At 43.5% G+C, this 27,259-nt stretch overlaps 1 protein-coding gene across 8 annotated transcripts in view; it reads right to left on the bottom strand.

Moving 5' to 3' along the window:
- Window positions 1-27,259, bottom strand: part of MAGI1 (membrane associated guanylate kinase, WW and PDZ domain containing 1) — a 338,177-nt gene that overhangs the window by 15,962 nt on the left and 294,956 nt on the right. For all 8 annotated transcript variants that reach the window (XM_066558206.1, XM_066558201.1, XM_066558207.1 and 5 more), the window contains 6 exons: window positions 22,496-22,527; window positions 15,736-15,952; window positions 9,962-10,039; window positions 7,201-7,292; window positions 6,102-6,294; window positions 1,475-1,768 (listed from right to left, as the gene is read on the bottom strand). In XM_066558206.1, the coding sequence (XP_066414303.1) occupies window positions 1,475-1,768; window positions 6,102-6,294; window positions 7,201-7,292; window positions 9,962-10,039; window positions 15,736-15,952; window positions 22,496-22,527 (906 nt within the window). The remainder of the gene's footprint in view (window positions 1-1,474; window positions 1,769-6,101; window positions 6,295-7,200; window positions 7,293-9,961; window positions 10,040-15,735; window positions 15,953-22,495; window positions 22,528-27,259) is intronic.

Raw genomic sequence — 27,259 nt, 5'->3', positions numbered from 1 at the left:
TGATGTATTACTAAGGGTGTCGCTGATGGGCAGTGGCAAGAAATGACAGAAAATAAAGCCTGGCAGAATGAGGGAAAGGCAATTTCTTGCACCTGCATGCCCCAGAAGCACTCAAGCTGCACAGGGAGTCTGCAATGCATTTTCTCTGCAAACCACAGCACTGCTGTGGGAGGTGCTGTGCAGATGGACAGTGCTCTGTCCTTCCTTTCCCTCCACCCCTAACACAGACTAAGGGAACACCTTCCTTCACAAAGTACAAATGGATGCTGCCTCTGGCCTCCTTTTGGAGGAGACGGAAAGGGAAGAAAATAGCATCTCTGACTGTTTCCTCCTTGCAATGTCACTTCTGCTTGAGAACAGGCTGTTCTGGGCATATTTGCAAAACCAGCGTATGTACATCTCTGTCGCAGACATCTTTCATGAAAAATCCTTTCTTAGGATTTTTCCTTGTGACAAGCTGCAGTTCAGCAACCAAAGTAAACAATAGTTATCTGCTGCTGTGGAATGCAACAGGTGATTGGTCTCCTGTAGGTGTTTAGATTTCTTGACCACTCATGGCAGAGCTGGCTCTTGCTCTGTCTGAGACACAGATCTTTGTTATTCATTCTTTTCTATTCTTAGCTTAGCTAGCTGCTGAAGAAACTTTTCCTTTCTATTGCTTTTTAGTATAGTCTTAATGTAACATATATCATAAAATAATAAATCAAGCCTTCTGATCATGGAGTCAACATTCTCGTCTCTTCTTCATCCTGAAAACCCTTGTGACCACAGTCACACATCTCCTCTGCTGCAACCCCTGGAAATGGGTATCTGCCCAGCAGAAAGACTGTCTTGAGACAGAAACCATGGCCACCTTTATTAAGTCAGGATATTACGTGTGACATAGCTTAAACTTAATTTCTTCCTATTCTGAAGAAATGCATTTGGGTAGAGGTCAAATGGGTAAAAGAAACATCCTGTTCTTTTAACAGTATTCCCCATTTTATGTCTCACCAGGAAGCAGTATTAATTAAAACTTTCCAGCTACCGGCATGCTCACAACATAATGATGATCAGAATAACCCTGATTGCCAAAGAGAAGTTAATCAGTTTAAGCATTACTGCTTTTAAATCAACTGGCTTGATTCCACCATCACAAGACATATTTCATTCTACCTGCTACATTTCTGCACTGCATCACTGGCAGGATCCCCAGAGAGCAAACCCCAGAGGGGCTCTCCTAGAAAGTGAGCATCAGGAATTGCATTGGTGACATTTTAGCTCTTCAAGTTGGGATGTCATTTCACTTTTCTCAACTCAGTGCCGAACAACACCCAGGAGGCAACACCTACCGAATCTTTACCTCTGATTTTGCTATTAACTACATAAATCGGGGTATGCCCATGACTTTTAACCAAACAGATCCCCACCCGCCTCCTCAGGCCGCAAGCTTCGTCTCTCACCAGAGGTGAAGCCAAAAACCCACGGGACTCACCGAACGTCGTCCCCGCCTCGGGCCTGCTGACGGAGGAGACGATGACGAAGCCGAAGCCCTCGTTCTCGCCGCGGCGGATCTCCACATCGTAGGGCTGCACCACGGCGCTGACCACGCCGCTGCCGCCGCCGCCGCCGCTGCCGATGCCGCTGGTGCTGCCGCTGCCCGAGCTGACCGTGTTGAGTGAGTTCTGGCTGCCCTGCGGCGTCCGCTTCTCCTCCGTCAGCGAAGCCGGCTGGTTGCTGCTGTGGTGGGAGGAGGCCGGGGATGGGACTTCATTCTCTGCCTTGGGAACTGGGGAGGGGAGGAGAAAGAGTGTTCGAGCAGGCTGCACCAGTGATGGGGGTAGGATGGGCAAGACAGATGGAGATGAGAGATCTCTGAAGGCAGGTCTTGGAACTTGGGGTTTATTGCAAAGGGCCTGGGTGCAGGGCCCTGCTGGAGCTGCCAGCCACAGCTTGGAGCAGGCCCAAGAGAAGTAAAGAGAGTGGTAAAGAGAAAGAGAGAGAGAGAGGATGAGAAGATAAGAGAGCGATTTATTGTATTGTAATTCCCATTACAATACAATAAATCTTCTTCTGTGTTGAATATTCTAACTCTCACTAACCAATCTAATACAAAATACAAATCTTATAGCATTTACATACGGCCTATAAGGATCATTACGTTGCCATACTGTGTTACATTTTAAACTCTAGAAACTACTCTTTGGACTCTTTCTGCTAAGCTAGTAGGGTCTGCTCTGAGCCTTGCACCTTTCTGCAAGCAAAGAGTATTGTTTCATCAAAAGGGGATTACTTTCAGCTGGCCACACCACTGTTTTCTCATCATTCAGTAACTAAAGTCTCTCAAAGCTTGCTTTCATTTCGATCTCGCTTATTGTTTCTATATTCTCAAAATATTTTGCCAGGCAATCATATTTATAGGGCTTTCCTGTTTCATCTTCCCCAACACACCATTTAGTGCTTAGAGGAATAGAGGATTTGTCTTTACAAACAAGCTGTGGGTCTGCTGGTAGATAAAACTATGACTGGGAGATAAAAGAAACAATGGGAAGGGTTCCACTGATTGATGAATGGAAAAAGATATTTGCTTTTACAAGTAAACTTTAGGTTTGCTGATAAATGAAATTAGACATTGAAAGATGAAAGAAACAATGGGGAAGAAAAATCCTTAAATTCAGTAAGAATTAAAAATTAAAAAAGGAGGGTTATACATTAGGGGGAAATCTTTGGGATCAGGTGTATCGGGAAGTCTGAACCTCCCAAGTACCTCAGCCAATGGGGAAAGAGAGAAGAGAAATGTGGCCAGGAAATTGGGATAAAAAGGGAGGCTGCATCCTCCAAAAATTGGAGAGACCCCAGGGGAATGCCTCATGGCCTCTCTCTTTATTCGAATAAAGTAAAAGGACTCCTCTGTCTCCTTTTTGTACATAAACCTCTGATGTTTGTGGATTAATTTTCCTAACAGTGCTTGGAGAGAGGTGTCTACTGAGAAAAGGGTAAATGAAAATCACCTCCTTTAGTCTGTCCATCTATGGCCATGCTTTCAATGGCTCTGCTAGGTGGTGGCACTGCCCACACTGCTCACGCTCTCCTGTGTGTGCTCATTCAGCCAAAGCCATCCACTGCCAAACTGCAGCCTGGTTAAACCAGTGCAGTGCTGCCTGCTTGGATGCTCTGTGGCATTTTAAACCTGGATTACATCAGTTCAAAGGTGCCTCCTCCAGCTATTGCACCCCCACCTCCGTTATATATGTACAACCATATGTATGTTGCACATATATATGCACAAGCCAGAAGGAGAGGCAGTAATATCTCACAACACCACCTTCTGTGTAGTTTTAAACTGAAAGCTATCAATTAGTGCACTGATTGCCTTTGATTAATGGGATCTTTAGTAATAACAATCTCTCAACATGAGCAAAACAACTTGTGAACGAAGCATTTCTGGATGGAAGAACCAGCAACTATCATCAGTACAGTCTGGTACAGACATTAAACATTGTTAATGTTAATATTAAACAAGTGTTTAACAGCAACTGAAGTTGGAAGGGGTATTAGTTTAAAATCTAATCAGCTACCACAAGCTTGAAGAAATCTCAAAAAAATTGGTTAGCCCAGACTCTGCTCAAGTGAGGGCCAACTATACCTAATATCAGTCCTGACAGATGTTTGTCTAATCAGCTGTTAAATATCTCCCCAGGCAATCTATTGGTTGCAATATCTGACTTAAATCTTCCCTGCTGCTACATAAGGCTATTATTTCTAGTGCTATCTAACAGGCATATGGAGAACATATTATTCCCTTCCTCTTTGCAGCAGCCTCTTATAGTCTTGGGAAGTTTAATACCTCCTCCCCCTCCTCTGCTTTAAGCTAAAGAATCCAAATTTGTTCAATATTTCCTTTCAGACCATGTTTTCTAGAGCTCTCCTTATTTTCCCTGGTCTTCTGGACTCCTTCCAGTTGGGCTCTCTCCAACTCAAATACGTCTTTCTTGAAGTGCTGGACCATATTGCACTAAGCCATCATCTGCTGGGAAATCAGGAGAGTTTCCCCCTGCCTACATCCCTGCACAGTCTTTTTCTTCACCTGAGCCAACCTCAGCAAAAAGCTCGTGGCCCACAACAGCTTCCACTTCTTGTTACTCAGCCTGTTCTCCACAGCCCATTTGTGCAGCTGAGAGCAGCATATTGCACTTGTCCTTGCTGAATGGCTGCCTCTGCTAATCAGGTCACTTCTCCAATTTGGTGAATCAAAATTAAGTTGAAGATCTTAAAAGCATCAGCATGAAAATGGATGGCAAACAAAATCTAAACCTGTAATTTCATGATGCAAAAAAAAGAAAAAAGGACTTTAAAATATCTTTGGATAGAAGTCCTGTCTGCACTTATATACTCAAAAGTATGTACTAAATAGATAGCATTCTTCATATTAAGATTACAGGAGCATAAAATTTCCCCTATATGAATCTCAGGACAGAGAGTACTCATTTAGGCGAACAATCTTTTTCTACTGGCGTACAGATGACAGGAGGAGCAAGGGACCAAAATTCAGGAACAGCCTTCTCCACAAAGTTCTGCTGAAATTTAAAAGCCTGTAAATATAAGGTGAAAGAAGGGATTCTGAATAATTTATCCTAGAGTAAGTGTCCACATTTGCAATGATTCAGAAATAGCTAGATCTGCAGTAACATGCCTCTGAATGAAATATCAAGAGAGATCTCATGCATCTAAATCTTTCATGGTAATTTCCAGCCCGGAGGCTGTAAAACTGCATAGAAAATCTACACACAAATACAATACCAAATTCAGCTGCCCTTCCCCTTCCTCCCAATGCTCTTCTAAAGCTTCTCTCACACCAGACCTTGGTCAGGAATTAAAGACAGGCTGTCAGAGGAGAGACATAACCTAGTGTTTATCCACACTGGGAAGAAAGAAAGAAATGAGAAGTGAATGCTCATTTACTATTGTGCAGAAGGAGCTCAGGCCTGGATAAGAACACAAAGCTATTTCAGAGGTACTCTTCTAGTCCTAACTTCCACTGAGGACCTAATTTCCAACCTGAATGTTATTTTGATTCTCTCTGAGATCAAAGTACATCACTGCCTGTTTATCTGATGATGCCTAAACTTGAAAAGCTATATAATATCCTTTTCTTTGAGTGAATAAAAGCAAATCCCACATCTGAGTTCCTAAAGGGACTCAAAGGGACAGGCAGCACTCAAAAGTTACTATCCAGTATTAAACATATGGCTACATGTTATTTAGAAAGTTCATGCTCATGTCTTAATTTTCTCTGCTATCATGACATTTTTCAATCACTTATCTGGGTGCCAAAATGTCAGTGTCACTTCTCTTTGCATCTTTGTTTTTCTGCCAGCTTTTTTTCTGTTCATTTAGATCCTACACTTGTGCAGTGTGTGCACAATGCTCAGCGTAACTCAGCATACAGAAAACTCTCTAGACCTGTGCAACCTGGTCTAGTGGAAGGTGTCTCTGCCCATGGCAGAAGGGTTGGAAATGGGTGATATCTAAGGTCCCTTTCAGCCCAAACCATTCTATGATTCTGTGACAACAAACATGCACGCCCTGGCCCACCAGAACCAACAATGTTTTGAAGTTTCCTATCCTGAGGTCACTTTACTACATGCTGAAGCTTGCCCTGAGCCTGAGGCAGCAGCCACCACCATACACCAGAGCCCTCACTCACACTCTGCCCTTGCCTCCCCTTCTCTGGACTCTTCATCATCTTTTCCCTCACTCCCAGTTTAAGGGTGACTATCAGGCTGCACATTTATTTTGGGAAGTATACAGAAAACACAAGCAGCTGGCCACAGTGTCTGCTGCATGAGTGTACACTGCAACCAAACAGTTCCCCATTTTATCAGAAACCTTATGAACACTGGGAAAGCCAACTAAGAGAGTCTTGATGGGAAAAAAAATATTGAAACTTATTTGGTCAGGAACAAAAAAGACTAAAAACAGGCAAAAGAGGAAAAATAACAGTCCATCCCTTGAGTTTTCTCAGCACTAGAAGAAGCTTTTTTTTCCCCCTTAGGCCATTTGCTGAACAGATGGGATCCTGGCAAGAAAAGCCACCCCTGCTGGGTGATACTGCAGCCTACCTGTGTAAACCACTTTGCGCCTGACGGTCAGGTTGACGTGGCCTTGTTTGGCTGCCTGCTGCATGAGCTGGACCACGAGCTGGTGAGATTTGCCCACCACAGGCGTCCCATCCACGCAGATCAGCTCATCGCCCGATCGCAGGCGGCCGTCGGCGTCAGCAGCACCCAGCGGTACAATGTGACCGATGTAAATCTGAGGAATTGGCACAGCAGGAGAGACAGCCATGAGAACCAGATCAACAGCCAGCTGCAAGCAAGGGGCACTCCTAGTTGGACCTGATTTAGGAGGGACATGAAATTGTTGACAAATGTCTGCTGGTCGGGGAAGTTGTTTCTGTGAAAGCGGTTCCGCGTGAATACAGCACATTGTGAGATTGTAATAAATTGACATCTTGTTTCTTTAGGCAGTCCATTCACTGTAAGGACAGACAGCCTTAGGAAACTTCTTCAACCAGACAGTGACCAGACAGGAAGATGGTTAATAGCACTGAGGGTCTTGTCAGGGAAGCTGAGATTGAGTTACCCTTTCAGTTGCCTGCAGGGTTTACAAGCTCTGCACCACACGCTTGTCCTCCAACTCAGTCTTGGTTTATCTTCAGTGAGTTCGGTGGAGTTACTCTAACATGAGATGAATTTGTTGGTCTCTCCTCCCATAAATGAGCAAAATAATTTTGGCAGGGAAAAACATGGAAAGTCATGCTGCCACTATCTAGCTGTGACCTGTGCAGCGCAGGAAAGGATGACACCTCCCACAGGCACTGGATTTATGGTTAATAAATTAACTGAATTCAAGGAGAGAACTGAGCATTCTAAGATCAAAATACTTGCAAACATGACCAGGACATCCTGTCCTCAGCGTCCAATGACCTATGTGTTTTTTTATTTGGTTTATCATTAAAGTAGAAGGAGAAGCCAAACCCATTTCAGTTATGGAGTTCTGGGTTTATTTTGGAGGGAGGGTGAGGAGATGCAGGATATATATATATATACATATAGTCCAGTAACTATTTAGCAGTGATACTACAGCATAGTTCTGCACAGCTGTACATTCTACTGCTGCGTTTCTGAAAGATGCCACAAACTAAAACATGATACTCACAGGTTCTCCAGGCTCATTTCCACCTAGAATCCTAAATCCAAACCCGGTTTCCTTTCTCCATAGAAAGATATCCTGCTCTTGATAATCTGGAACTGAAGGGAAAGAAGAAAAACTATGATTTTTAATCGAAATATCACACCTTTTTACCCAAATCAGGACTACTCAGACGTACATAAAAGGATGTGCCATGCAATTTTAACCTTTAAATGAGATGAGTTTGGAGACCACCTCCCTTTTACATAAAAAAAGGAGACATAACTATCAACATTTATAGTTTTAAATACTAAGGATTATTACTTACATTATCATTAAAAGTTATGTAGTGGTTTCTACTTTCTAGCATCTACTTGTGACTTTATCACTATAATATTTCCTTCTGTCAATATTAACATCATTACCCATTGCAAGAGTCTCTTCCAAACCATCAATAAATAAATGTGTACAGCAGAGAATTACTCTGCCAGAAACAATACAGCTGCCTCTTCTTACATGGGAGACAGAAGAGCCACTTGTTATGACTTCTACTATTTAATTAACTTTCCCAAGCATAGTTTGCTATCTGTCAACCAACTCTGCTTTAAATAACTGTGGGACAGATCCCTAGTTGGTGTAAATCAGAAGGGCTCCACTCAAAACAGTGCAGCTCTCCTGACTCTCACTTGTTCGTGTACAGGCTCTGCAAAAGCAGTGAAGAGATAAAACCAGCTGGAAACATAAAAAAAGCCCAACCTCACCTACTCATTAGTATGGAACACCAGCAAGGTTTTTACAATGAATATTACATACAGTGAAGTACTAACCTTGAAGCGCTGTTGAACAGCAATGTTTTATATTAACTTACTCATGCTTGCTTTCATCCCTTTTTTAAAAATGCATAACTAATTGCTAACATTATATCATATCAGAAGGCAACTTCAGGTTCATTTAATATTTATTGGATAGTAGCTGTAGCATTGACTAATTTTGTAATGATCCCCTCCCAAAATTTATAATTAATGATAATAAAAAGCTGTTGCTTTACCAGTCAGCTGCCTATAATTTCAGCAAAGAAACCAAAGTATATTGTTCAGGAATCCAATTTAAAAAAGTGCCTCCTCAGACACAGGATGCAGCACATTTAATGATACATCATCTAGCTTTCTCTATCTATGAACAGGTTGTTTTCCATTGGCATCAGTGAATGACAGATTGGGCCCTAATTGGATTTTACACTGTCTGTGCTTATTCTGCAAAAAGTTGGGTCTGCTCTGGTGCTTGTCAGACTTTTGGTTACCTCTGAAGGTCTCTCTTCAATGAGTTAAAATATAACATGAATTGAAGAATGGGGAATACTAAAAATTAAACGAATAGGTGAATGGTAAGCTACAGATGTCTGCTTCAACATTTTCATTTAAGCTGGCTTTACAGATAATGTTTTTACATTTTAATTACCTGCAATTATAAGCCAAGCTTAACACCCGTGCCCTCACAGAATTAGAGGCTGATTTTTGTCCAGACACAATTACAGAGCGCTCGGGTGATGAGCACGCCGGGTGCCCGTGTGCCTCATCTCCCCTGGCTGAAGGCAGCTCGCCACGCACAGACGTGCAGCACAACAGCATCCAGACAATGAATTAATTGCTGTTTGTCACTGCCTTCAGCAAGGGGAGCGTGACAAGCAGACACAGTCAGGAGCGTCTCTCAGCCCTTCCCAGGCTGTTTTGGCACAGGCTGGCCCCAAACAATTAATAGTGTGTGTTGGATCTGTCAGAGGTAAAGTGGCTGCTGCGGAGAGCTCCGGCACGGGCCCGTGTCCGCGGCATCTCTCAGCACCTTCCCATTTGTCACCCCTCCAGTCCCACTGAGCGATGCCTTATGGCCCTGGTTTGGGTCCCAGCTACACAATTAATGCTGCTGGGGGGAACAGCAGGCCAGGCTGGACCAGCCATGTCAGACCAGAGCAACAAAAAAAGACAAGTCTGCCCCCAAAGAAGCTGGTTCTTTCACATAGCACTCCTCCCACTGGAAGGATTTCAGTGAGGTGGAACACAGATACAACAGACATACAGACAACACACCTTTTCACAGAATGAGTACAAAGCTCCTTTTACCACTTATTGCAGCAGCTCTGCAGGGCAGTGGTTCACTGGCACAGCCCAGAACACCCCTCCACCCCCGAGCTTCAGAGCTGAGACCCTCTGGGGTTCCATACTGGAGAATTATTTTAGGTTGTCCCATTATTCAGTTGCACTTCTGAGGAGCCACTTTCCTTACTCAATGGGAACATGGTGCTGCTGACTTTGTTGTTTCAACTTTGTTGAAAATGAATGGAAAATGGCCTCTAGGAGTCATTCATTGCATCCCTGCACTGTGGGTGATCTCAAGCATGTCTGACTCTGATAAAACATGTACACAGCCCAAACGGGTAAAATTTAACAACAGCAAAATTTAATCTGCTTGTCCCAAATTAAACCAGACCATTTGGAGAGCAGTGCAAAAGTGGTAAGAAGAGTTCTGTGAATGTCAGGACAGGTGGGTGATGCAGCCCCATTGATGAGCCACGTGGGCAAACACATGAAGGAAACAGGTACATGATACACCCACCCTTGACCACCTACGCCATCCAGCCAGGACAGCAAAGCCAGGCTTTGCCCCTGGCTGGCTAAGCCTGGCACATGGCCCTGCCAGACTCCCTTGGTGATGAAGAGCCCCCGCCACAGAGCAGCAATGACACCAGAACAAGACATCACAAGACACAGATACATTCTCAGCACAGTCTTACATTCTCCAAAACTCGTGGAATTGATTTCTCTCTCTCTCTCACCCTTGCTCAGTCCAGTTGCAGGTGAAGGTGACATAGCTGTAATATTAATTTTACAGTTTTGCAAAGCTTAATGTATCTGCTTTCTTGTTAGTTCATTTAATTAATTGTGACTTTATGGGTCATGTTAGGCTTGCATGCACAATTTGTTAAGGTTGTAGCTACTATGGATTATGACATACTAAGTTTCACATCTCTGTGCATGTGTAGATATAAAATACACGCACATATGAATTTACACATTTATGCACATGCATGCAGGTACATTTGAAAAACCTTTTTTCTCCTTAGAGGAAAAATTTATGTGAGAACACCTTAAACATACTTTTCTACAAAAATCTTTCAACTTCATGACATAAGTTAGTTTTCCAAATAGAAATATCTTCACCTAATGTTAAAAGAAATTCTAAATATGTGGTGATGAAAAATGAACATGGTTCTTAATTACAGATAATTTTAATCAAACTTTACTATGCAACTTTAACATGCTATATAAAATAAAAATCTGCCTAGTGTGACATCAATTTCAACATAAGATGGATTCAAGAATGATCAGTGTGGGTTTGCTTTAGTCACTGGCTCATTTGAGGCAGCAGCACTTTCAGTGACTCAGAGCTTGGCAAAGCACAAAATGTTTAAGGCCCAGATTCAGCAAAATATATGAGGACAAGTCTGAAACTAGGAGTGGACACTGAAGCTGATGGAGAGTTTTATAGCTGAAAACACCTGCAATTTACCCATAGATCTCATAAGGCTCCATATCTGCAAGAAATCCATTTACTAAACTATCCCACTGCAGGAGAATTCAAATTTTTTTTGTCTTTTCCCTTTAACCAGCCCTTTGTTAAAGGGTTGTTGTGGTGGCATGGAAACCTTTTGAAAGATGGCTTCAGCAGGAGCTCAGATGAACAAGCTCATGTGAGTACCACGGTCCCTTTTAGCAACACATTCTCCAAGGGCATGGATACATCTGTGTGCCCAAGAGTATCACTGCTACTATTTGTCTACTATTCATATAATAAAAGGACATAACCCTGCCAAAGGGCTTTTACTAAAAATCATCTTTCAACTCAGTCTGATCAGAAGATGGCTGAAATACTCTCTGAAATACTCTGAAATTTATGAGTGTATTCTTCTTTTCTATTTTAAGGGAAAATTATCTAATGTTTGTGTCATTGTGCAAATATTTTTAGTTCTATGTAACTGCTGATGAGCCAACACGATAGGGTCAAGACTTGTTTGTATTGTTTTAATTAGATTTGGGGAGAGAAAAATCCTCCCAAACAAATTGTGTGCCTGAAAATAAAATTCAAATATTAATGATAACTTCGAATATTTTAAAAGCTTTAAAAATTCTCTATCATGTTCTGCTTTACTTTTAATTAAATGCTTAAGCCCTTCAAAGGGATTCATTAACACATCTGCAATTCAGATTAATTCATTTTGTCACTGCTGTTTTGACAGATGGCCATATGTAGGATACGGTATTTTGCAAAGCAATCAGGCCACATGAGAAAAATTTGACAACAGATTGTGTTAATCTTTAAGGAAGTTTAATAATACATTGAAAAGTAAAAAGCATATTATAAAAATATATTTCAATAAAACAGTGTGAGGTGTCTGAATTGTGGTTCTCTGCTAAGCCACTCAATTTCTGTTTCTGTCTCTGAGTGCTCTTCAAGTGTGTCATTCCTGGATCTTGGAACTGCTTCAGCTTTCAAACCTTAAGGGTTTGTCCTTCCCTCTGATTCATGTACACAACTCCCACGAGCAGCAATGAGTTGCCCATAACGAGGAGCTCGGGCAGCTAAAGCTCAGCACCAGCAAAGAGTGCATTTGTTACCACCACCAAATGCTCTGTTTTCACATTCCCACAAAGCTGGCTATTCTCAAACATCTTAATCCAGCAAAGACTGGTCACTCTGGGCCAGACTGCAGCGCAGCATCTGAGCTCAGCCTTAGCCTTAAAGCATGCCTTTGGGTTTACAGCTTGGAAATAAGCTTCCTTGGACCTGAGCCCAAACACTCAGCACCTTGCAGGGTTGATCCCCTCACCCCAGGGAGTTCCACATGAAGGAACTTTAACCCACATTTGTGGAATAAAGTTGCAGCTCTAATCTGCTTCCCCTCAGCCAGTCCAGAAACAGAGATGGAGCCTTTCCTTAGCTTTGCATTAGTAATTCTGGCTTAATTTTTGTTCTTTTTTTTTCTTCCCCTAAACAAGCAACGTCTGTGGCTCTCCCCCGCAGAATTGGAGCACTTTCTGCTATTAAGATGCATTAGGTAAATCATAAAAATACATGCTTTTACCCAATTATGGGTTAGCTGGTCCTTTTCAACCTAATTGTTCTCTACCATTGACTCAGTGAGACAGGTCACATATGGCAAATACAGTCTTTTTGAAAGAAATACTGATCCAAAGACAACTCAAGTACAGGAGGAATGAATTTTAGAAATTCTGAAATATTAAATATTGCCTTTGCTTTCTGTGTCTACATTCCTATTATTAATGTAAGTAACAACGGGATGCATTCCCAGAGAAAAAGGCAGTAGGTATTCATTACAGATTCAGTACTTCTTAGAAATATCTTGGAGAAGAGGAATTCATATACTGAATAAAACCTCTTTACAATATTTTTTTAGATTAAAAAAATCTGTCTGGGCTGGAGCTAATGAATTCATCTTCTTGTATCAACTGCACTTGAAAAATTGCACTATGCTCTTTTTATGCTCAACAATTTCAAAAATGGGACAAAATAAAACACTTAAGATGATCTAACACTCTAAAATTCTGTCCTTTTTAAATTCCTGATATGCTTCAACACAAAGGCTTGTTCCTGTTTTTCAGCCCACTTGTTGAGGATTCAAAACCCTGAAGAACATCCTATAACCCCTTTTCAGGCTTTTTAAGGCCAGCAATTACCAGAGGGCAAGGCCTGAGTGGCAGAAGAGCTGTGCTGGGGCTCCTCAAGTGGTGGAGCCTTCTAAAACCCCCCAAATTCCCTGGTGACTGCATGTGTCACCCACCCTCAGCCCTGGCGCTAGGGTGACATCCTCCTGCTGTGCATAAGATTTTCACTTCGTTCTGCTCACACCTCCATCAGAAGGCTGCAGAGAGAGAGTCACACCCAGCACCCAAAGCTGTCATTGGAGATGACAGTCCCAAAGCCTGAGGGAATGGGTGAAGTAAAGGAGAAAGAGAAGATATGACTGTTTCCCCACCAGCCAAAGGCAGCACTGGAGTTAAACCCAACTGCAGATGGGTAAAAACATGAAGAAGAGCACAGGTGGAGCTGACAGACAGCAGAGCTGGAGTCCCCAGGGAATGGTTTCTCCCATCACATACTTGGATGCTCAGTGTCAGCAGAGCTCCTTGCAGATAACCCGAGAGCCACGCTTGGGAAAAACTGGGAATGAGTCCCCAGGGGATGATTCAGGTTCCTAAGAAAGGCAGAGAAACACAGGGCTTCACCCCAAGCCCCCAGGGCAGCAGAGCCAGGTTTCAGCTGTGAACCACAGACTCTGCTTATGAGACTGGTGATAAATAAGGGCTTGGTGAGGCAAGGAGGAGCTGACCACTGACCTCAAAGTAAAACCACCAGTAATGCTCTGGGATCAGACCACAAAAGTAGAAAGAGCACATCCAACTCAATTTTTCACTTATCTTTCCTGCTTTTCTTCACATTTCATTACCCACAGCAAAGCCATGTCACTAGCTAAGAGTGCAGGTTAATCCCCAGGGAATGTGTTTCACTCCAGCTTAGGGCTGGAAATTCACAGGCTCTTGGACACCTCTAATGGTTTAAAAGGAGATATGAACCATATCACACTTCCACCATTCTCCAAAAAAACCCTATCTATGAAACCAAGAAAGCTCAGAAAAACGCCTTCTTGAAAGGGAACAGCAATGGGATGAAAAGGTCATAGAAAAGCAACAATGTTCAAACAGGTTTTATCTGGTAGAAGAGGCAAAAGACAAGGACTGAAGCAGGAGAAGAGGATCAGCCCCACTACAGAGATGCTGGACTATGGAAAGGTGAGGCAGGGAAGCTGAAGGGGTGTAGCAGATCCCAGTCTAGCAACAGGCCCAAGCAGTGAAGATTGTGGCAAAGGAAAAGATGAGGTGTGGGAAGCCAGCAGGTCAAGAGACTGTGAAAAGGCCTCTGGAAGGGCTCTAGGCCCAGCCAAGGACAAAACCTCTACAGGATAACTGCAGCCATCGAGAAAAGACGGAGGATTTAGCACATGGTGTTGGAAGTGACACAGAAGGGCGACTGCCTGTGCACTTCAGACTCAGTCTTGGGTCTTATCAGAAAAGACAGACAGGAGTTAAGGCTGCTAAGCTGATACTAATGACTAATTAGTATGAGTTAAACAGTTAATTAGAAATTAGCTAAGTAGCTGCAGGAGGTCAGAGGCAATGGCAGCACAGTGCCAGCAGGAACCGCGCGGGCCGGGCAGTGGGAAGGCCAGTGCCATGGGACACTTGTCCACCCAGGCAGGAGAAGGAGGAGCTCTGCCCACAGCTCTGCAGGGCTCAGCAGCCACTGTCCCTCAGCTCTCACCCCTTTTTCCTATTTCAATGAGCTGCACATACAAGCTCTGTCACTGCACTCTGCAGATCAGCGTGACCCGAGAGCCCGCAGGGTCAGTACGCCCAATTCCCAGGAAAGGATGGGAAAGGAGGCAGAGCACAAAAGCAGAGACACCTACAAACTGCATTGCTGAGACATTCAATCCAAAGAGATGCATCTTCAGCCAAGAAACTGTGACTCATGATTTAATTTTCCCAGGATATAAGACTTCAAAGTGATTCATTTCGTCAGTGAGAAAAAGTCCTACCATTTTTCATTCTGAGGTAAAGGTTAATTTCTTACTGGTTTTACCAATTTCCAGTTAGACAATAAAATCAAACAGTGGGTGGTACTCTCAGAGCACTAAGACTTTGAAACTCCCTTTTCTCTAACTAAAGTAACTACTGCCTTTCAATATGAACCTAACACTGGAACTCTTTAAGAAGCTTTTACAGATTTGATCATCTTCAGCAGTGCAATTAAAGCAAAGCCAATTTGTTTATTTTGTTTCCTGAGAAGAAACTGATTGAAACCACATTTATGGTCTTGGAACAGAGTCAAAACTGTGCTGAATTATTAGCCAATTGTGCAGATTATTAATTGCCATAAAAGCCACTCACAATATGCATTTAATATCTGTATTGTTAAAGTGTCCACTCTGGTCAAAGTAAAATGGCTCAGCTGGATTTTCTCCTCCCCAGAGTGAGGCTGAAAAGCATCTGATATGAATTTCAGCAAACTAAATACTTCCCCTCCTTACTGAAATTCCTATGCATATCAGATAATGAGTCTTAACCTCAAAAAAAGAGGTAAGGATCTGGATAACGAACTTGAAAACTCTCCTCCAGCCTAATTTAAAAACACAATAAAAACATAGGGGAAAAGACAGTCTTTAATTTTAAAGAGATTTTTCATATTAATCTTTGGTCTAAGAAAGATGATCCTAAGAGAGATGATTCCTAGAGATGGCCTAAACCCAATCCTCATGAGACAGCAAACTGCATCTCTACCAAGTGGATCCCACCGACAGACACCAAATCAACCAGCAGAATCCCTACGCTCCCAACAGAAACCAAAAAGATTCATTTCTTCGCAAAGAAAACACCCAGGCAGCAGCTGCCGGAGCCGTAGCCTTAGCAACTCCACCTGCTTCATACTCACGTCGGCTTTCATACATGCTCCTGGACTGGGCCCAGATTTTGAATGGATCTGGCTTTTTCTGGGCAGCAGTGTCGGGCTGGTCGGTGGCCGGCGCCTCGGGGGCGGCGAAGTCGGGCAGCACCTGGGTGCTGTGCGCGGGGGACGCCGTGTGCCCGCTGCGGTGGCTCGAGACGCTCTGCTGGGAACTGTTTTGGCTGTCTTTCCTTTCAAGTGGTTGCTGTAAGGAAGAGAGCGAGTGGAAAGGGAGAGAACAGACGGTTATTGGTCGCTGAGTGGGTGTTTTCCCATCAATTTTTCTCCCTTCTTTGATCAGGCTTTTTTCTGCATGCATATAAGTAAATATATTAAGTCACAGTTTTGCTGCTACTCAGTTAATGCTGGGTGCAGCTGAATTCCCCGGTGACAGATTCTGATAGGCAGACTGACAGAAAGAGATATACAAAACAATGTAATTCTTCATTTAAAAAAAAGAGCATTTTTCCATCTCAAACATAAGGCAGAGCTAAATCTCATTATAGGTTACTAGTTTCAGTGCACTTATTTTTTCCTGAATTAAGGCAAAAAATCTCACCAACCTTCTATTCAGATAACACCTGAGTCTAACTGGAGCCTGAAAGAAAATGGAAGAACTATTCGCTGTGAAAACTTTGTGATTTCACTGCGAAAACTCAGACTGTCCCTCTGAACAGATTCAAGCACAGCCCTTACTATGCAAGATCACTTTTTCTCCCCACATAACAAATCTGTGGACATCTGAGTACCCCTTTAATGGCTCTGCTCCCCAGAGCATCCAAGGGACTTCTGCAGACCTTAACAAATGTGAAAATATCTATTTGATGTGTTTAAATTAAATATATTTAAACAGGAAAAAATGAATCCATCTAAACTCAGAGCTTATTCCAAAGCAGTGTGTCAAGAGTTCTGACTACTTACTATTTAGCTAAGCAAGGTATATAGCTCTTAACTCAAATTCACAACTGTGTGTTCAAATGAAGCACAAGCCACATTTGCATTGCCAGGATTTGTACAAGTCAATATGCAGCAAAATCCTAAACAAGAGCTCCCCACACTGTGCAGCAAATGCTTTTTAATGCTCTTTTGAGATGAATCTTGGATTGCCACCAAGGCTGAGTGCAATCTCCCACCTGCTCTGGAACAGGGAACTGTGCTCCCAGAGCTGCTGTGACACAGAGGGTGGTCAGAAAACAGCATCTCACAGGTTGTTTATGCAACATCCACTGTTTCCCAGCTAAAAGGGGTCAGCTACAAACACCAATAAACCTCAGGCGGGAATTTAAACCTCCTGCTGGCAGAGGGTATCTCAAAACACTGCAACAGAATTCTGTGCTTTCAGACACTTCTCTCTAGGAACCCAAGCTGGGGTAGGGAGAGAAGCCAGCAGCAGACACAGACTGGATCAGCATGGGGGGCTCACTGGCCACGGGTCTGGGCACCCCTGGGCTCACTCTGAACACGAGACCCCAGGCAGCCAACGCTCCACCATAGAACAGCTGAATTAACTACAGAGGAGAAAGTAAACATACAAAGTGCCCTCTTTTAAAGTCTTAAAAAAAACCCAACAGCCCAGGTAAAATTATTGTGAGGTTGTACATTCTTCAGGTTTACACTGAGAAAAAAATCCCAGCTTCAACAGCCCAAATAATGTTGACCTTTCAGCCCTGTATTTGAGTTGTTGATCCACCACCTGCATCTTTTTAAAGGGTATCTCGATTGACTAGAATGTGAAATTGCCTTTGTCCTTTAAAGCAATTTTGAACAAAGCTTACCTGCTGTGATTACTCATCTGCAGACTTTCAAATACAAATATCTAAACCAATTTCCAACATTTTTAGCTTTTTAAGTGGTAAATGAAGCTAATTCACATGTAGCCCTTCAATTTTTTATGAAGCCATTTTAAAACAGCTATGCTGGGGATAATCAACTTAAAAAAAACAAAAGCATCTCTCAGTCTCGCCATCTGGATTGGTTTGTTTGGCTAAACCACTAAAATAACTACAAGAATCCTGTGAAACTTTAGGCCAATCCCACTGGAAATAGCTGGTTACAGAATGTGGAGGACAGGGACTAAAATGTGAAGCTTTATTCAGCCCTTAGGGAAATAATGAGAACTCTCTGAAAGCTTCCTGATTTAAAAAGAAACAAAGTTTGAACTTCAAGAAGTGCTCTCACTTTGTGATAGAAAAGGTTTACATTTTGAACAAACTGTGAATTCTGTTTTGTATTTGTATTGCAAATGGAAGTGTCAGCATATATTAAGAAAAACTACCTCTAATTAAACTAGAGTAGCAATTGCAAAAATAGGTATTTTTCAAGAAATAGATGATAACCTCTTTAGTGGGACTGGTAGTTTTCCAAAAAATAACTCTTTCAAAAAGCCTGAAACACCTCTATTTAGGAGGGGGGACCAGAGCGAGGGCAACATAACCATGGTAATTAGGAATGGATGTAATTAAATTAATCCAAGACAATATTTATTGACTTTCATATCACCAGAGGAGGCCAAAAAGGTTTGGGGCCAAACTTCTTTGCACATGTTGCAGCAGCTTCAGCACATCATAGCCATGAGGAATTGCAGGGGTCTGACCATCCTGGTCCCTGCCATGGGCACTGCTCAGGTGAAGTTTGTGTCTCGGTAAACAAAAAGCAGAGCTTTCCCAAGAGGGATGAGCTGACCAAATGCCAATGAAAGGATGGCTTGTCCATCTCCTGCCTTGTGCCCAGCTTTAGGACCAATCCTCCTGGGTCTGAACCTCACTGTCCAGCTTGCTCAGTTCGCACACAGCTCCTTTCTGCTCAGGAAAGCAGCAGATGAGCTCAGGGTCTGGCTGGTGACAGAGCAGGAGGTTCTGAGCTCACCCTGAGGTGCTGATCATGGTTTTCATATCAGCTGAACTGCACTGACTTCTGCCAGGAGCTGTGAAGAGCTTGGGCCACTGAACTACCTGAGCACCCCTGATTCTTGAAAGATCTTCTCCAGAGCTGCTGATAAGAGTCAGTGGCTCTTCAGGAGGACCTTTAGCAAAAGTGGCTAGAAATCAAGGCTGTGGTGACTACCTCGAGTCCATTCAGGCTGACTGCACACTTAAATACAGGTGATGAGATAAAATACTGATTCTGTTTTACAGCCATGACAAAATAAATACATGGGAAGCTGGAGCTTCTCATGCCCTTCCCAAACCCCTGGACTCTGAATAAAGACGGATGTCTTGTACAGACTCATGTGGAACCAATTTCTCTTCCAAAATCAGGACATTGGCAGAGTCCCTGGTGCTGCTTATCCACCCAAAAAAATGTGGTAAATCTCTTGTCTGGGACTAGCTGTGCATAGAAATTGCATTTTTGGTCACAAGTCAGCTATGCTGACAATGCACCTATTTAAATCCAAAAGAAAAACATCAGATTTTTGGAAGAGCTTAGCATTTTATCCCCCCTGCAGTGATCCCATCTTCTGATGATCTAGATGCAGATTTTGTGCTGTAGAGCTTTTTGGAGAAGCTGGTCCTGGCAGTGACAGCTAACTGAGCTGGAAGTGGGAATCTTTGCCCCCTTGTGGAGTATTTTGATGCAAGCAACAAGGAAAAAAAAAAGAAAAAAAAAGTTTGCGCTCATCCATGTTATACCAGGATAATTGCAGGGGAAAATGGTATTACAGAGAATTTTCACGCTTAAAATGTATATCTCTAGATGTTCAATACAAAATATTATCCATTTTCATGCAAAAAATAATCAATAGGAAATTAAACGGAAAAAGGAGCAGCACAGAGAGCTGCTGGGAGCATGTCCTTGGTGAGGGGAAAGGGAATAAAGAACTTGGACATGTCCAGTCCCACATACAGCTAGAAAGGGTTTTTTTACTAAATTAGCTCTTTCACCAAGGTTGAAAAACTCTCCTTAAAATCCGAGAAAAGCAAAGTCTGTCAGAAGATACAAACAGACTGACAAACACAGCCCAGCAAACCTGAGCTGAAGGCAAGAAAACTTCCCAGGCTGTGTGACAGCCCCAGCAGCAACAAACCTCTCCACAGCTTTAACAGCTCACCACAGGCAGGAGGTACCAACAGCCTGAAGCTGGCCTTGGGGAATGCAGGGCTGGGGGCTGAGAACAGAAAATAGGATTTGTTTGAGGAATACCAGCCACTGGCAGTAAGAGGGGAATGCGTCTGTGCTTTGGGAAAGGATATGAGGAGACAAGAGAGGGTTCATCTCCTGAGCAAAGCAGAAGATGGACACCTGAGTCGTGACTTCCCTGATGCAACACAAGAAACAAAAAACAAGCACAAGCTAAGATCAAAGCCAACTACTCCCAGCTCAATGTGTGCTGTCCTCTAACTGCAGCCTGTTTATTGTACAAGGAGTGCTGGAAAAGGGAAATGCTGAGCAAAGGGCACAGGGGCAATGGGCAGCACGTCCCCCCAAGCCCCACAGCTGTGCTGTGCTGGGGACAGCCCCCGGTACATGGCTCTGATGGCAGCTCCTGTGTTCACCCCATCACTGCCAGTGCAGCAGCAAACTGGGAGTCCCTGGGATTGAGGGCATCCCTAGAAAACACACAGGCACAGTTCAGAGAGGGGATCCCAGACAGGGACCGTGCCAGCAGGGCAGGACTGGCTCCTGCCTGTCGTGAGTGGGAATCCTCGTGGCCAGGAAGGTCAGGCTGGACTCCCTGCTCCCTGCAGTGGAGCATCAGCCCTTCAACAAACCAAGGACGGACAGTGTTAGACACCACCTCTTCCCTGCCTCTGACTGCTGCCTTGGCCACACGAGCTCTAGGTTGGTGTAAATCCACCCTGGAGATGCCCCAAGGCACTTTGCCCCAGGCTTCCACGCTCAGTCCCCGCATGTCAGCGATGCCTGGGGAGGAAGGAGCGGCTGCAGTGGCTGAGCCCCGCTGGCTCTGCCCTCCGAGGAGCGGCCGCTCACGATGCTGCAGTGAGTCCAACACCGCTGCGAATTGCGCTGGTGATGACCCCCTGTGCAGCCGGGGGAACAGGAGGCTCTGCTTTTTGGGAATGCTGCACTTTAGAGGCAACAGCACCACCTAGGACCATAGGAAAAATCACTGAAGGAACCCTGAACAGGCTTGGGAGAGGCAGGCGAAGGAATGCCAGCTTTCCCCAGGCTGACAGGCTCCTCGGAGCAAACAGCAGAGAGAAATCTGCTGTTGCACAGCTACACCTGTTTGTAAGCAGCCTCTTTGTTCACCAAGGCTGGATTATCCAGCCATGGATTTACATGCTGCTCAGATTTTCACTGTGCATAGCTGTCAGCCAGAGAGGTGCCTGACACAGCAGGATCCCGCTGTGTGTGTGGCAAAGTGGGAGCATCCACGCTTGGGGAAGACCGCGGCTGATGGATTAGGGCCGGTTTAATGACAGAAGTCATAGCCCAGATCGCATGCCGCCAATCCTGCTCAGACCGGGGGAGAAAGTGGAGGCAGGGAACAGAAACGTGCCAGACACGTCTGTGTTTTCCACACTGGCTTCTGGCTCAGCGAGGGCTGGAGCAGCCCCCGCGTGTGACAGCGGGCAGGGGCTGACAGCGCCGCGATCCGCGAGGAGCACGCCCCGCACTTCTGCCTCCCAACATTAATGCGAGCTGACAATGGAAGAGGCCTGGGCTCACATGACTTTAATCAGCACTGCCCTAAGCCATCAGAATCACATTAATTATTTCAGGGCTTTCTTTTTGGATGAGCAGAGAGCTCGTACTAAAAGCAAGAGCCTTCTGCTCAGCCGCCTCCTAAACCTTTTGCCCAGGTTTGCAGCGAGGCAGGCTGTGCCCAGCTGCAGGTTTTGGCATGACCAGGGACTGTTGGTGAAGTTTCACACCACCTTCCAGCACGACAAATACCTCACTTGCTTTGCTTCCCCAAAACTCCTGGCAGAGAATTTTGTCCCTCCCCCACTCTCAACAGATAAGTGCAAACTTTCAGGCTTTAGGTATTTCATTCCTTTTAAAAATAAAACATTGCTTTTTGTTGCATACAAATAGCACATTAATTTCTTCCATAATATCATTCATGGAGCTTTAACGATACTTGAGATCACGGCTTCCGTGCTGCTAGCTGAGATGCTAAGATGTTTCCAGGTAACAGCTTTACATGGAAATACATTCGGGGGGGGACAAGAAAATATTGTTCTGTTGTTGCTTTTCTAAAAGATCTTCCTTCTAAGAGGAATCTTACACCTGCAGGACATTCCTGCTCAGTATGGAAATGCTTCCAGAGCAGCTGGAGCACTCGGACAGCTGGCTGTATTCCCTGAGAACTGTAACCATGCTCTGTTCATGCTTTGTCTCTCATGACAAGGTGCATGCTTTTCCATTTTGTTAATAATTCAGCCAAGGTTCTCAAGAAAACTCATTGAGTTAATGGAAAAGGTTGGTGCCTATGAGCACCCGACAGGAATTGGTATCTAGCAAGAAGGTGGAGCCTCCCATCTTTCCAAAAGGAAACAATAGCTTTTTTTTTTTTTTTTTTTTGGTAAGTTAAATGATAGAGAAGCTCATCTGTCAGGGAAGCGGATTTGTAAACCTGAGGCTTTATTTGCAAACAAGTCCCCCTTCCGTACTGCATCCCCCTCTGGTCTCCCCATGCAGCAGGAGCCGTGCAAGGTAATCATGGTTGCAACAGAAAGACAACTTAAAACAATCGAGACCCAGAAAGCAAACAAGCCAAACTCATGCTTTTTCCCCTTCAAAGCAGACAAACAGACAGAAACAGTAGCTGAAAAGTGCTTACCGACTTTGGGCTCTTCTTTGGGACTGGCAGTCCTGAAAAATGGCAACAAGGGAAAAATAAACATTAGCATGAAGCGTTACCTTCCCTTAAAGAAAAAAAAAAAATCCCTAGGTGTATGATCCGAAGGTAGCCATCTGCAGAGTTATGTCAGCTCCAGCTCTGGCACCGGAGTTAGCAGTCTGTTCATATCGAATCAAAGCCCGGCGAGAGGCAGAGCCAGCCAGAGCCGGGGAAGCGGCAGCGGGGGGAGAGCTCTCTCTGCATTAGCTACGCTGCCTTGTGCTGCAGAGAGAAACCCACAGCCCTCAGCGCTGCCCAAACCCAGCGCCTGCCTGGGCAGAATCTCAAATGCTCCCCTGGATTACAGGAGGTTTAGCTCACAATTAAGCCGGGGCTCTTTCCTCTTGACGCGATTGCCTCGGTGGTTTTGATCGGACCAATCGCGGCGGCGCAGGGGAAACAGGTTGATTTTTTAAAAAGTATTTCTCTAGGAATTGATTTTTTTTTTTTTTTCTGAACGGAAAATGTGCGTTGGGTTTGAGCTGAGAGGTGTGGGCTGGGCAAAGGAAAACAAAAGCATGAGGAAGAATAAGCTTTTCTCCCTACAATTATGAATGTCACTGGAAAAACAGAGGTTTTCCTTCCTGTCCATCCTAAGTGGAAATCTTTGAGATTTTATCTATTAGGTATAATTCCAGAGAGCTGTGGCTTGAGAACAGTGCCCTGACCCCTGGGGGGGATGCTAGGGAGCTTGGAGAAGCAGGGCTTACACAGATTGCAGGTGATGTAAAGGAACAAACACCAGGAGGGCATCAGGGAAGGCTTTTTCAAGGATAATTTTGCATTTTGAAGCAGCCTCTTACTCAGTCTGTGATGAGCAAGAGAACTCAAGTGATATTTCAATCAGCTACTTGTGCATAGAGCCTAGTTGCCAGCAGCAAAGGAGACACTTGCCTGGGGATTTACCTACAATGCAGGAAAAGCTCTTTCTTGAGGTCAAGACCTCCCTTTTCCCCCTGCTGTTGGAAGAGAGGGGAAACCCCCCGTATTTTTTTTCCTCTGTGTGACTCTCCAGAAACAAACATAAACCAAAACACAGATTACACTCCACATTAAGTGCTCAGTAATTCAGATGTTTGAAATCTGCTTTTGTCTTTAGGATGTGATTTATGTGGCATTTATGCCGCATTACGTTTTCTACTTTATGCATTTTGTTTATTCTAAACCCCATGCCCTCATATAACTTTTACACAGTGAATAAAACAAGCAGTGTGCGTGAATTACAAATCTGTCTAGGAAGATGCTTCTTTTAAGGTAATTTGGGAGATGTTAGCACTGAATAGGGAAGATCCACAATTAAAAATGATAATCAGAGCACAATTTGCTGCTACTCTCAGACTGGGATGCATACTGTAAGGAGTATTTTAAATGAAATATTTTCAAGCTTTTGAGGAATATCTGTGCTCTGCATGTCACTCTGATGCATTCCCAGCCAATAGCTGATACTCCTCCAGGCACTGATTGATTGAGGGACAGTGAAACATCAAACTGTTTGAACTAAACAATCGAGACTGCAGCTTCATTTCTGCTGATGGGGACTGTGTTTGTATAATACCCTTAAAGAGGAAAACACTTCATAACGTTCATGGCAAATCACATTTTTAACAGGCATCATTTATCACAGAGATAAACACACAGATAGAGATTCTCCTCTCTCTCTCATTCCACATGCATGCACACACGTTTACTCTCCCTTTCCAAGAGATGATCTTTCCTATTAAATCAATACATGGAACACATCCCATGCACACACGCACCCTTAACAGACCAGCACGAGACAGAAAGGATTTAACAACATTTTAAATGTTCCCTCCAAAAAATAAAGTGGAAATGCAGGTGAGCTGCTGGGTCAAATTGTATCAGAATTCAGTCTATTAAATCATCAGCATTAAATATTAAAATTTAGTAAGTATGAACTACTGAACAAACCTTTCCTTCAAAAGTTTGTCATTAATGTTGGCCCTTCCAACCCCAAAAGAGATGGAAAGCAATTGAAAAATAAAGGAAAACATATCAAGGCTATTGTTTGGTTGGTCCTTCAGAGGCCAATGAATCTTACAGTGTCACTGCTCTGTGCCAGACTTTGCTGCAGAACAAGCAATAATTTACTTCTTACCAAAATAAGTGACTGCAGAACACGTTAACAAATGTTGGTAGTTTTTCATGGGATAAGCTTATAGTCAGGGGAATAACCTGTCTGTACATTTTCCTGTGAAAATATTATTTATTCATCTAATTAGGGTCTCATTTTAGAACTCCAGTTCCTGGCACAGCAGGCCAAATGAGCAAATGATAGGTGTAATGGGGAGCTTTCATGCTCAGATGATACAGTATTTAACAGAGATGAATGCAGAGTGCTTGAATAACCCCCAAATCCTGGGAGCTCCACCAGCAAGGAAATGCTGAGCGTTTCCAAAAAGCTTCTGGTGAAAACATTTCCCAAGCCTATGAATTTGGCCTTAGGATTCCATTACCATGGAATTCCAGCACTGCTCATGCCATGCCTTGCTTGGAAGCTCATCCTCTTGGCTGCCCCGTTCTCTCCTGAAGCCTCACTGCAACTTTTTCAGAGGTAAATGGGCCAAGCATAGACTGAACACCCCATCTGCATCTTTTTGGCACTATCCAGCTTTTTGGTGGTTCTATAAATGGCTTCACATCCCTCGCTAGGAGAAGCCAGAATAGTAATAGTTTATTGCTGACATTACAATATAATTTCCCTGTGATTTGATACCTATAGGCATCTCTCACTAGTACCTGAAATGCATCTTCTGATTTTGGGAGGTTTTGGAGATACAGATTAGAGAAGATGGAAGAGTCAAGCAATCACACAGGGCTGTTGTCACCACAGAGTTAACAACGTTTTAAAACAAATGAGCACATCTGGTAAACAATGTCAATATGACCTAAAACCCCTTGAATGGGCTCATTGTAGCTACTTACTAAATGTGCCTAGAATTAAATTAATTAGAAAACACAAATTACTTCCCTCTAAATAACAGTGTAATAAAGCAACTGCTTAATGAAAAATATCAGTGATCAGTGAGCAATCCACAAGAACAAAAAAAGGGATTGTAATCAAACTAAATTCATAGACCCATGAGCAAAGCAAGAAAGACTTCATACAAGGTTAGTCAAAAATGAGTCAGACACAGGGATCTAAATTAAACTAATTATCACAGAGATTATTACATTTATCTTAACAAAACCCTCTCTCTTTTTTCCCTAGTACTCCCTAAAGCTCTGTGTACAGCTGGCTGCATCCATCTGCTCAACTACATTTTGTAACATAGGGGAAAAAACACAAATCATTAAGCAAGTTTTGTAGCATGACTTCAGCACTCTTAATGCCACTACCCATGAGGAGCTGTACTTCTGTTGTATGACACTGTGTTATGTTGTGAGTGATGTGACCCATGAATTAAATCCATAATTCAGCTTATTTCATATTATTTGTGTTAACTGTGCAGTCTTGAGTGGTAAAACTTTTGGGGAGCTGGAAGGTTGCTAACCCTATTTATGATGAGCTCATGGAAGAACACCTGGGACAAAACTTGACCTCAAGTGTTGCTGTTTCTAACATGCAATTTTTAAAGGGACATTTTTTTCCTCAACTCCTTTGTCTTTATTGCAACCAAAGTAACACAGGAAGACCACAAAACATGGCAAACTCTGCTTTGCTGAGCATACACAGAATGCAATGTGTGACCACAAACCCACACCACAGCCTGGGCCTGCTTCTGGTGAGAGCTCAGAAGGCCACAAACACCCTAAAATTACCTAAAAGGACAGCAGACACAACGTGCCCTGTTCCACAGCCCTGTGTTTTAGAGGTAGTTGAATTTAAAGTAGAATTTAAAGTTGAATGCTAAGGAAGACTTATCTCTAGGCACTACAGGAGTCATGCAGTCAGCCCATCCCAACAGCTCGGACATGTGGAGGCCAGCTGCTGTGAATGCTTCACTTTTCACCACACATACACACACATATGCACACAAATTACATATTTCAATGGGATTTCAATTGAAGTTGGAACAATTCAGTAGTTTGCACAACCCACCCACAGGACAAAGGCTCCTGGAGTTGCTAAGAGCCAGTCTGGAGGCCTTGCTATCATCTTATGTATGGCTTACAATGTCTGCCTACTGCTCAACATTTTTGATTTTTGGGGTGGTTTTGCACTTGAAAGAGAACAGCTGTTTCTATATCTTCACTTCTCAGAGTTCCTTAACTCATCCAACACCTTGGATGGTCACTGTGGACCATCTATATCCAAGACCAAGACAAGCCAAAGGTGAGTCTAAGAGGAAAGGTCACCCATGAGGTTTTGCCCTCATATCACCTGCAGCCCAGAATGCACCAGTGCTGAAAATTAATTGGGGGATGAAGGAAAACACAAGAAAATAAAGATTTCGGACTGTGTCCCAAGGTTAACATTTACAGAGAAAATGTTCCTGCCTGGAAAAAAAATAAAACCTTCAAGCTTTCTAAATAGCACTTACACTGTGCTGAATAAAAACCAAAGGCTGTATCAAAGAAAACAGACACTTTGAAAGATGAGGTTTAGGTAAAGTACTGGAGTCAGGGGGTGCACAGCCATATACCTGGCATTGAACATTGATCTGTGTGCAAAACAAGGAACTTTAAATAATTAAAGCTAATGGCCATTAGTGCTGCTGGAGGGGCAGGGGACAGGAGATTGGT

This window comes from Molothrus aeneus, chromosome 12 (assembly GCF_037042795.1).
Source record: "Molothrus aeneus isolate 106 chromosome 12, BPBGC_Maene_1.0, whole genome shotgun sequence".
Classification (NCBI taxonomy): Eukaryota; Metazoa; Chordata; class Aves; order Passeriformes; family Icteridae; genus Molothrus; species Molothrus aeneus.
Note: the sequence above shows the minus strand (reverse complement) of the source record. Positions and strands in the feature narration are given on the sequence as shown.